Raw genomic sequence first — 12,583 nt, 5'->3', positions numbered from 1 at the left:
GACTCAGGATCTGAGCAGGAAAATGAAGGTCTTCTGCATTAAGCTATCTCACAGATAAATACCAGAAATTAAAGAAGTATTTAAACTTTCTAATTTGAAGGACATGCAGAGAATGCAATCTTTTACCCAACTCAGAAAAAGATCTCACCATCTCAAGAAGATGATATGCTGAAGAGGGGAGCAGTTAGGGGACAAACTTATGAAACACCCAAGAAATGAATACTTCAAAGAATAGTCAATAGTTTTATAAAGAAAATACCTTTCCAAAAAAAGAATTAAAGTCAGGGCTTACCTGAGGAACACCTGACTTGGCCAGAGGCAGCTCCTAATAAAGAGAGAAGAACAAGGGCTAATACCACACCACAATTCATCTCCCTCCTAATAGATGAGACCACTACACCCTAAAGCAAGGGCATCAATTCCTCACCAGTCTTTCCTCTCAGGAAATATCCACAAACTACACTCCAAAAGCTTTTAAAAAAGAAGACCTAAAAACAAAGAGGTCAGGGTGGCCACGTGGGAGTTGAAGGTACTAACCAACAGGGAAGGTATGGACTATTGTTAGAAAGCCAACCAATACCGAAGGATGCCCTTTGACTAACATGGCTCTCAAATATGGCTCACAGGCCATAGTGGGCCCACAGGGCACATGTTCATCACTGGAAAAGAAATGCCACATGGTTCGGTCTGTGTTAAGACAGAGGCACTACCTGAGTAACAAGAGGTGGTTATGCTGACTGTCGTGCTTTTCAAGGACTTAGTTGCCACTAAAATCTACGAAAGGCAACACAAGGCTAGGACACTGAGGCAAAATAAAGCCAACGGGAGCTATGTGTACTCTTTTCAAGGAGTTGCTTTAGAAAACAAGCAGCTACACAAAGGAGCTCTCCTCTGAATTGGGCCTGCATCAAGCTAAACAATGAAAACAGTATCAGGAACAGAAGATGGGTACCCCTAAAACTGAAGGGTTTCAGGGGAGATGAGAAAGACCGGTAGGATTATTTCAAAGGTGTGCAAGAAGTTAGAGACCAAGACAAACAGGGAGGTTTCTAGCTCTCTAAATTTCAAAAGACATTTTATATTGTTAAGATTGTTGAATCTATGTATTATTTCCCGCTTGAGGAAAATGACCAAAGGCAAAGATTTTAAAAGAACCCTCCCTCCCACCCACCGTCCACCCCACCAAAAGAAAAAGCCAGGAGCTATAAGTAAACCTGCCCATTTTGCTCTAAAACATTTGCAAACAAGCTTTTCAAACACACACAGAATCACTATCACTATTTTTATCCTATTTGTTAGAAAGGAGGCGGCTTAAAGCATTTGGATGGTTACTTTTCAACACAAGGAACTAACATCAAAGGAAGGATTTCTACATAACACACTTTGGATATCTGGGGCTAAGGAAACTGAGAATATAATAAAGTCTAATGCCTGTTTTTGATTTAAAAATCCTGTCTACCTGAAGTCCACATAAACTGCTTCCTGTGCGGAATGTTTAAGTGTATGGATGTCCTAGGCACCACATGCCACGAAAACAGAGGAAACAGCAAGTGTGCAGCACTCACCTGGTGCGGTATACCTGCCATTGAGGCTTTGAGTTTTGGAGAGAATTGGAGAATAGAAATATATTCTTGAACATTATTTCAAACATCCTCATTTCTGTAAGACCATAAATAAATCAATGTCAGAAAAAGTTAATACCTTTTTTGCCAAAATAGCAAGTGGTTTATTTCCTGCTAAGTCGGAGAACCAACTATGAATTGCATTCTGTGATCGAGCAGTAACCAGCCAATAATTATCTTTAGCATTAACTTGCGGTTTCTTCTTTCCGGTGTCCTGGAAAGTGTTAAGCTTTAATTTCTCAGCTAATATGCTGCTAAAATAAGCTCCAATCTAAGGAAACAAAAGAGAAAAAGTTTAAAGACAGTATGTTAGTGATGTATATCAGTATTTTTTACTTCTATCATTTTAATCAAAAATCTCCAAACAGCCCATCAGAAAATAAAACGGCAAGTTAAGTCCTTGAAATCAAGAGTTGTGATTTCCTTATATTGACATAATGCAAAAACTCCCCCACCACCTTTATTCCACTATTAACAAGTAGTTCAAGGAAAAAAATATAACCTTTGAAAATCTCTGGTAAAATGAAATTAATTACACCCTGAATAAATGTCAAGAAAATGGGTTCTGCTTTAATCTTCAGCTGTACTTTCCTTTTTCACATTACACACCCATTTGGAGGGAATATTTTCCCTGAGAGGTGTTGCATAGAAAGCCTAGTAATCAATCACACCATAATCATTCTTTTCTTGTTTCCTCTTAATAGCATGTATTTTTGGAAAGGAAACTCTGTATTTACACTCAGTGCTTTTTAAAAAGAGTCTAGAGAAATTTAATTCATTTAAATGGAAAATTACAAGAGTCAATTAACTATTCAACATTTTTCATTGGGCTGCCAATTCCATGAGTACAAGTGTTACAAGAAAAAGCTACCGTTACCTGTTGTAAATGGAACAAAGTAGCAAAGGGAGCTTCTGTGAATTACTGTAGTATTTTCATATTAACCAAATTAAAAGAGGACAAAGGAAGGAGAAAAACAAGGAAGGAGATAAAGTAATATCTAAAAATTAAATAAGTCCACAAAAAACCTCTTGGAATTTCCGAATCCTATCAAAGTATCACATTTCATTCTCTGGGAATTCTTTAATATAAGACACAAGTTTATTAGTAATAGTTTCTAGTAAATACCTCCAATAAGGTTAGCAGACAGTGGCACCATGATTAAAACAAAGTATCTACTCTGGTGAAGCAAAATATTGGGTCGGCCAAAAAGTCCGTTTCATTTCTTCCGTAAAATAAAAGACACATTTTTCATTCTCACCAATAACTTTATTGATTTGGATATTCTGAGTATATTGGCTATCTCCTGCTATTGGCTTCTAGTGGGTAGAGGCCAGGGGTGCTGCTAAACATCTTCCAATGCATAAGACAGCCTCACAGCAAAGAGTCATTTGGCCAAAATGTCAATAGTACCAAGAAACTTAACAAACCACTTTTGACACGTTCGATCAGTCACAGTACCTTCTCCATACACTGCACAAATCTTTTTTTGCACTTCAGTTGTGTTTTTCTCTCTCTTGAAATAATAAAGCAAAATATGCTGAAAATGCATCTTTTCTTCCATCTTCATTATTAATATGATTGCACAAAAATTCACCAATTTTGATTTTTTTTTTAAACGCATGCTGATATGACAACTGTCACAATACAATTTAACAAAATTGTTTTGAATGAAGTTAAAGGCAAATAAGTACTACGAGAGCCATTGTATGGAAAAAATTAAATGAACTTTTTGGCCAACCCTGGAAGATTCACTACCTTAGTTAATGCTCATGAATCAACCAATTAGTCTATAGGCTAAAACAGTTCTAAGCAACTAGCCAAGTTGATCTACCAGGGTGAAAAGCTAGTACTAAAAAAATAATTTTAATGTGCCTTGTAATTCCTGGATCCTTGTGATTAATGTACAATAAAAGGAAGTCTGATTTTGGGTATGTTGATGTAAAATGATAATAAAAATTAGAGTAATTACAAAAAAAGTCTAAGCTTCACTTTTTTAAAAAAACAGCTTAATAGTTTTTTAAGCAAATGTTTTCATAATGCCCAAACAGAAAACAGAGTAAATGCCAAAATTTAGCAAAAAAAAAGCTGTGTGAAAACAAGCTGCTAATGCTAACAAATTGTTTAATTTTAAATTTCTCAATCAATGTTTGGTCTTTGAACCATGGGCACAAAATGCCAACCTATGCAGATTGCTTTACATTTTTTTGCAATTATATATGAGCATTTTAATCATAACAAAGGAATAAATAACTTTTTTTTAAAACTAGTCTGAAAAAACTGTTTTAAAATTATACACTCTTCTATGTCCTTGATAGCAATAGAACATGGTGACTGTATATATGTTTTACTTCCTAACAAACCTGGTAACAACCGCATACTGTAAGCAAAGTCAAAATTTCCAAAAGAAGCAAGAGAGAATAAAATGCTCATTAGGACTCAAAAAATAAAAATAAAAAATACAAAAAGTCACACATCTAATTTTATTGTAACAATAATATATTCACCTTACTCAAAAAATTTAAAAAAAAAAAAGTTAAGAGCCTCATTGCCAAGTCCCAATGCCTACCACCTAACCAACTTTGATAAGTTTCTTCTGACTTTCCACTATTTCTTTATGTGAATACACACAAACATGAATATATTATTTTTTCTTTTATATGTAAACCCTCTTCTGCACAATTAGTAAATGTCTAAGAGCCTTTCATATCTGTATATGGAGAGCTTCTTCATTAATGTTTACAGACACATAATAATGTACTGTGTGGATAGACATTTTATTTAATCAAGCACCTGTTAATGGATATTTGGAGCGTTTGTTCCAAACTCTTGTTATTACGAGTCCCCTTAAAGTGAACAGCATTCCCTATTTATTATTTCATACATGTACAGCTATAGCTTTCAGATAAATTTTTAGAATTCAGATTTTATGATTCTTTAATTTTAATCAATATTACTCAATTGCTCTGCATAAGGTTTATACCAATTTGTAGTCTCTCAGAAAAAGATATAAGATTTAACTTAAAACTTGGTTCCATCCATCCAAAGCTATTTTTAAATTATTTATTCGATAAGAAAATGGGAAAAGTTTAGGAGCTACATTGTAGTTTATATATTTAATATTTATAAGATCAGATTCCCCTTAGGTTTGATTTCTTGAGTAAATTTCACAGGAAGGGTGATAGCAGCAAAAGTTGTAATGGGTTATATTTCCACTGATTGTTTTAAATTGACATAAAACTTGATACAGCTGAGAACTATCTGGCAGTTCAAATGAAGAGACATAAAACATTCATATTCTCTGTTATGAACCAAACTGTGTATTCCCAAAATTCAGATGTTGAAGCTCTGACAGTCTTTGGAGACAGGACCTTTAAAGTGGTAATTAAAGTTAAATGAGGTAATAAGGGTGGTGCCCTAATCCAATATGGCTGGTGTCACTAGCAAGAGCAGGCAACGCCAGAGATGAGTGCACACAGTGAAAGAACTACATGAAGACATAGCAAGCAGGCAGTACGTGCACACCAAGGAGAGAGGCCTCAGGAGAAACCAGACCCTGCTGATACTTTGATCTTGGACTTCTAGCCTCCAGAACTGTGAGAAAATAAATGATCTCAGAAAATCTAATTTCTGTTGTTTAAGCCACCCAGTCTGTGGTCTTCTGTGATGGCCACTCTAGAAGACTAATTCACCTTCTGGGTAAGCATATTCTTCTAGGGATTTATCCTAAAGAACAAAAGCTGTATGCTCAACTATGACTCCAACCTCTTTATTAATAGCCATAATAAACTGGCACTAGCTAATTGTTATAGTTTGGGTCCATTATAGTATATAAGTGATCATATGTTATCTATCCATTATTATTAATATGAATACTTCAGCCTCAAGGAAAAATACATACAAAAAATGTTTCTTTTTTTTTAAAGTATATGTTAAAGAAGATGAAAACGTTTTGGATGGTGGTGATAGTCACAGAACAATCTGAATGTATCTAATGTCAAAGAACTGTACACTTTAAAATGTTGAAATGGTAAATTTTATGTTATGTATATTTTACCACAATAAAAAAAAGTTCAACACGAATTACAACATACATATATGTGGTTGTAGTGTTTAAAAGGTGTCAAGATTGGAAAAGATATATACTTCTTTCTTCTTTCAAACCATTTAAATACTTCAGTATTTGATAATTTAGAAAGTTGTCAATTACATATGTTTGTGTGTACATGCACACATATAAAAAGAGATCTGGAATGATACACCTTTAACAATGGCTATCTCTGGGGGAGAACGAAAAGTAGTCATTTGTCTATACGTTTGATTTCTTTCTATTTATACATATGATAGTTTCAATTTAATAAAAATATTTTAATATTTGAAAAATAAAAATAACTTTAAAATAAAACCTTAATATAAACAGAAACAAATAGTTCTACCTATACATCTAATTATTAATATAACCACATAGAAAAAAATTTTAATATTCTGAATATACGTTTTTTCTTTATTCAAATTTGTTGTTTATCAGGAATGACTAAAATAAAAAATATAATTTGAGTCTCATCATCATCATAGGAATCACTGTAAGAGAAAACTGGTTAGATGAATATTACTGCTTCCCACTTTCCACCAGTAAATTGTTGCCATTGATAGACAGCCAATAGTATGTCAAGAAAACTCAAGATACATTGCATAATACAACATGCCTGTTCATAAGGTTGGGTGGGGGGAGACTAAGAAAAAAATTTATGTGAACTTTTTTTTTTAATTTATTTTTTTTTATCCTCACCCAATGACATGCTTATTGATTTCAGAGAGAGAGGAAAGGAGGGCGAGAGAAACATCCTACATACCAGACTGGAGACTGCTGTTTGCCTGCACAGCTCGATCAGACTGAACCCACAACCCAGGCATGTGCCCTGACCCAGAACCGAACCCATGACCCTTCAGTTTTTGAGACTACATTCCAACCAACTGAGCCACACCAGCCAGGGCTATATGAGCTTCTTGATTTCGTCATGCAAGACAAGCACAAAAGCACCCGTGCTGCCTCTGAGAACACTGGACCAACCACCCTTGACAAAAGCTTTGCCTCTTTCATCACAAGCAATCTTCCTCCAGCAGTCAGGCATGCCTGTATACGTGGTATCAGTTCCTTTGCACCCTGAGTGCGTCATCATGCAGCTACAAACAATGTCAAGCAGACAGGAAGTCAACCCAGCCACCGCTGTGACAGACTGTGAGATCATCCACCTGGTGAAGATGTTAGTATTCTTGGGATCTGGAGCATCTCCTTTGCAGTGTCATAGATACCAAAGTAGGCAGCTCACTACGTGATAATATCCTGCACAGACACATTGAAGGCTCTGTACAGGCCCTTAATTCCATCAGATTTGTAGATCTTAACCAGGCAGTCACTGAGGCCTTTGAATTCCCTCTCAGCTCCAGCTTTGTCCACATCAGCTGCTAGACAGGAACAGCAAAATCAAGATATGCAAAACACAAATAGGTAGCCCCAGAGGCACCACCTGATGTTAGATTTGCTGCAAAGTATCCTCAGAACTGGGTTCTCTTGTCCACACCACCCAGGAAAATCTGCTTGTATTTATCTCTGAAGGCAAAGTTGAGAGGCCGGGTGGGGAAGGATCTGGTTACCAGCCAGGACAGGACTCCCTGCTTCTTGGGGATATGAACCACGCAGCCTATACTGCTCTTGCATTGTTTATCCACAGTGATTTGCTTGCTGACATGCTGCACCTGCAGCAGCAGCTTGACACGCTGGATGGGTGCTACCTCCATCTTAGTTATGGCCACAGCCACTGCACCTGCCAGGAAGTCCTTGGAAAAGGACACAGCAGCATCTGTCAGGTTGATAGGAAAGAAGGGCGGCAACTGTGGGACTGGGCTTGTAAATGGCTAGGACTCTGGAGCTCTAGCTGACTGCACACTGTTAATGAAAGTAAGTACAAAAACTTATACAAAAATTATTGTAGAAAAATTGAAAATTTTACTTGGCAATTTTGTTGAAGACATTAGTAGAGTTTATTATAAAACTTTTCTATGTGTATTTTAAGAAAGAGTAAATGAATAAGCATGTTGATATTGCTGAGATGTAGGGTTCTCACTTTAGGAGAAAGGAGATACAAAGATGAAACAGGAAAAAGAAAAAATCCTGTGACATTGAGGGAGGGAGGGAGAGAGGGAGGGACAAAAGGAAAAGGAAAAATAATCTGAACATGTTTCCCATCTGAAAGGGCTTAGAAGTTATGATACTCTGGTAGCAAAGACCATACCAAGCATCCAGATCTGATCTGGCACAGGAAAAGAACATGAACCTGGAATATGTTATTGTGTCCAAAGTAAAGAAGTGCTCAAAGAAAAGGACCCAAGAGCCAGGTTAAAGGCACCCCCGCTGGCCGAACGTAAGACAATTTGAGCATCAAAAAGAAAAATGAAAATAATACATCAGATTTTAAAAAGAGTTCAGGGGTTAAAAGTGATACTACAAAATAGGATGTCTTTTAAAAAAGAATGCCAAATAATAAATGTATGAGAAATAATAACTAGGAAACTAGCATTTTGCATCCACCAGCAAAACAAATCATTTGGCAGAAATCATCAATTGATGTTAAAATCATAGGACAAAACTTTATTGAGAATAAGATATTCATATGCTCTCAAAGTATCAATGTACAGAGGTTACTACAAGGAAAACATGACTACTTTTACAATGTAAAGAGATGGCAGACACCACCTAAGTGGTCAAACTTAGCATAACTAACAATAGGTCACACTGGCACTGCATGTTTTCTCATGTGATGCAATGTAATCTTCCTGCCAAAAGTATTCCACCTGCATTCTGTCATGAGAAAACAACTAGACGAATCTAGAACAAAGGACTTAAATACAAGACAAGTGACTGGACTAGGAGACTCTTCTAAAATGGCAGTCCTGAAAGCTCCCCCAAAACAAAAACAAAATGAGAAGCTACAGAGCGTTCTGCGTGAGATTAAGGAAAACCAAAGAGACAAGACACCCAAATGCAATGCATGATCCCCAGCTGGATTCTAGGACAGGTCAGTTTACAGGGTATTTGGGGGGATTTGAATATGGATTATGGTTTAAGTAACAGTAATTTACCAACATTAGCTACCAAGAGTGTCACATACACATACTTTTGCTGAAGTTTTGGGATACAGATAATTAGCATACCTTTGATGGGTTAATTACAATATTCCTGGCTGAGCCATGTTCATCTCCAGTAAAGGCCGGCTGATTGTTGAAGCCTTGCTTTACATTCACAGCAGTAAGTTCATCCTGTTCAAGAAAAGTATTGATTAATCAGAAGGATGTAAAGACTCCAACTTAACCCCTCATACTACAGCCTAACGACCAACTTTGCTATACTCTGTAGAAAAGAACTGTTGAATGCACACCAAAGAAAGCAGAAATTGAAGTTTAAAAACCAGTGTATAATTGTGTAGAGAGAGATAAAGCAAATGTGGCAAAATGTTGACAACTGCAGACTCTAGCTATTGGGATATGGGTGTTCATGATACCATTCTTTTAACTTTTCTGTAAGTTTGAAATTTTTTAACTAATAACTTGGGAGGGAAAAAGAGCAACCTCCCCAAACACACACACACAAAGACACATAAAAATCATAGAACTTTTAAACTATTGGGTTCGACACATAAAATCTTACAATTTTTAAACTATTGGATTGGCCAAAAGTTCGTTTTGTTTTTTCTGTAAAATAAAGACACATTTTTCATTTTCACCAATAACTATTGATTTGGATATTCTGAGTATGTCAGCTATCTCCCACTATTGGCTTCCAGTGGTAAGAGGTCAGGCGTGCTGCTAAAATTTTCCATTGCAGACAGACCCACACCAAAGAATCATTTGGCCAAAATGTCAATAGTACCAAGAAACTTAGCAAACCACTTTTAACACATTCGATCAATTACAGCACCTTCTCCATACACTGCACAAATTTTTCTTTGCACTTCAGTTGCATTTTTACCTTTCTTGAAATAATAAAGCAAAATGTGCCAAAAATGTGTATCTTCTTCCATCTTCAATATTAAAATGGCTGTACAAAAATTCAGCAATTCAGATAAGTTTTTTTTGTTATTGCACATTAATATGACAGCTGTCATAATACGATCTAACAAAATTGTTTCAAATGAAGTTAAAGACAACTAAGCACTGCTAGAGCCATTACTGTATGGAAAAAACTAAATGGACTTTTTTGGCCAACCCAATAGAATAGTTTCTGGAGAGCCCATAGTTTGATTCTTCCTTCTTAGCCAGTCCCTATGCACACCCCTATTTTATATTCAAGAAAACTGGCTCACTAAACGTACCCAAAGCCCCACAGCAAGTTAAAGACAGAAATGAAAGATTCCTAGGCACAAGCTCTGTGATGACCACACAACACAATGACCTGCAACTAAAGAAACGTCTGGAGCTTGCAAAGTTCTTTCATACATCTTGGCTCACTTGAGCTTTACCAGTTCAGGGAGGTGTGAATCTTCATGCCTATTTACAGATGAGATGAGTGAGGCTCACTAAGGTAGCACAGTAAACGGGAAGAGTCAACGCTGAAATACTGACTTGCCAATCCTAGACTGGGAAGAGAAATTTCCCTGACATCATGCCACCAAAGTATAAATGACACATGAAAATGTGATCTAAAAATACATAGCTACAACTCATACTTTCCTTTAAAAAAAGAAAAAGAAAAAGAAAAAAGATCTCTAACTGGATACAGAAACTTTTCTTCCCAAGGTCACAATACACAATACATCAAAAATAGCCCAGCTTTAAAAAAAAAAAAAACACCTCACCCTGCCCAGATCACTAAGTTATAGCACTAAATCAGAGTTCCTAAAATACAGACTTGAAAGCATAAAAGGGAAAGGCTTGAGCAAAGGAAGCTACTTTCTACTCCCCTCACTCCAAGCCAAGAAATGGACTTAGTAACCATCGGGGTAATGATGTCCACAACACATGAATAAGAAAATACAATTATTCCTCATAAATAATTGCAGCAAGTGTACAATGAAAGCAAAAAAAAAAAAAATTTTTTTTCAAGTAACCAAAATCACTACTGTGATTAGACAGGAAGCCTTAGAACAAAGTAGTCCAATACCCTGGTGAGCTGTCTTGGCAAGCTTCCAAAAGACCCCACTATAGGAAATGTAGCTCTATGATAATCAAGTCTCCCCCAAGCACAGATTACTGAAGCCATGATTTGCACAGAAAATGAATTGCATACCTATTAGAAGACATTTCAAACTGGCTACCACATTTTCAAATTAATTATTGGAAAATCTAGGGCAAACTACATGAGAGCCTAAGAAAGAAGAGGCACAAATAGGATCATGAGAGGAATGCAGTAACAAAATTGAATCTTTATCTTTCATTTATCATCAGAGTATTACAAGGGAACACTGAGTAACAGCATATGTTTTTACTAAAATTATGTTCTAGCTTAATAGGAAATGTGTGAGGCTTTTAGGACCAGTTAGTTTCATTTAAGGCTGCTTAACTTTCTAAACTAACACCAGCTCAGAGTGCTGCTTATTGTGTGTGATTGCTAACCACTGGCCTGTGTGTGTGCACACACACAAAACCCCAGAAGGAAAAGAAGATGGAACCATGATTACACATCTGTCCACCACCTCAGATTTTCCTCAAACAAGGATTCACACAGGTACTATTGGGAGACTTGAATTCTGAGAACTTTTTAATCTTGTATTGTAAATTGCATGAAAATACCTCCAGAATCTCACCACTACTCACTACCACCCCAGGTCAGGACCACCACCATCTCCTGCTTGGACGTTGCAATGTCTAACTTGGTTCCCATCTAAGTCTCCCCATTGCTTCTACCCTTGACCCCTGAAGACCATTTTCAATACAGCAGTCACAGGGTTCTTAAAACATAATAGCACGTCACTCCTGCTCAAAACTTGTCTTAACTCCCCAACTCAGGGTATAAGCAAAGGTCCTATGATGTCCTACAAGTCCCTGTGCGGTCTGGCCCCTATTACCTTTCTGACCTCATTTCTAACCACACTCCCCTTTGCTCCCTCTACTCCAGCCACACACACCGTTCTCAGTTCTTGTTGCAGTTCCTCCAGCACAGCAGTTGGTTCCCAAGTTGCAGGGCCATTGCACTGTCTGTTCTTCCCTCTGCCTGAATTGCTCTCCCTCAGAGTACCTACGTGGACAACTCCATAACCACCTGAAGTCTTTGCTCAAATTTCACATTCCAATGAGGAATTCTGATGACCCTATTGAAAACTGGAACTGCTCACCCTACTCACTTCATCCCCTGCACTCCTAATCTTCTACTAATCTACAGCACTTGCCACCTAAAACACCATGTAATCTACTTACAACATGTACTATCTGTTTCCCCTACCAGAACAGAAAGTCTGTGAGACCAGGGATCTTTATTTTGTTCAGATGCATGTCAAACACATAGAGCTGTGCCTGGCACGTAGCACACAGCACACATAGGCACTCAATAAGTTAACTGTTGAAAGAATAAATAAGTGAATGATAACTTGTTTGAATACTTAACATAATAAGCATATTCCAAATCACTATCCCATGACTCCGGAGTCTGTATTTCCATCAGTATTGTTAAATTAATTCAACAAGGAGGCCATGAGACTGAGGTGGCTTTAATGTTGGTGGCATCTACTTAAGCAAACCAATCCAAGTCTCTAAATGCCTCAAGGTTATAAAAGCAAAACCTAAAGATAGCCAATCACGAACAGCCAACTAGGATTCAGGCTATAAACAATGAATAATTTCCTTACTTAGCTTCTGCCTTTCCTCTATAACAGTCTTTCCCCAGCTCCCGACAATGGTGTGCTCCTAACCACTTGGGTTTGGTGCTGCCAAATTTAAATCAACTTTTGCTCGAATAAATTTCTAAACTTTT

The 12,583-nt window shown here is 36.9% G+C and overlaps 1 protein-coding gene across 1 annotated transcript in view; it reads right to left on the bottom strand.

Annotated features, from left to right (window-relative positions):
• MED12L (mediator complex subunit 12L) overlaps positions 1 to 12,583 on the bottom strand; it is a 310,414-nt gene that overhangs the window by 267,367 nt on the left and 30,464 nt on the right. Inside the window, exons 2-3 of the mRNA XM_090275855.1 lie at positions 8,833 to 8,937; positions 1,702 to 1,893 (exon numbers count right to left, since the gene is read on the bottom strand). Of these exons, the coding sequence (XP_090131981.1) occupies positions 1,702 to 1,893; positions 8,833 to 8,937 (297 nt within the window). The remainder of the gene's footprint in view (positions 1 to 1,701; positions 1,894 to 8,832; positions 8,938 to 12,583) is intronic.

Source organism: Furipterus horrens, unplaced genomic scaffold (genome assembly GCF_987537825.1).
Source record: "Furipterus horrens unplaced genomic scaffold, mFurHor1.1.pri manual_scaffold_1, whole genome shotgun sequence".
NCBI classification, from domain to species: Eukaryota; Metazoa; Chordata; class Mammalia; order Chiroptera; family Furipteridae; genus Furipterus; species Furipterus horrens.
This window is presented reverse-complemented; position numbering and strand designations above follow the sequence as displayed.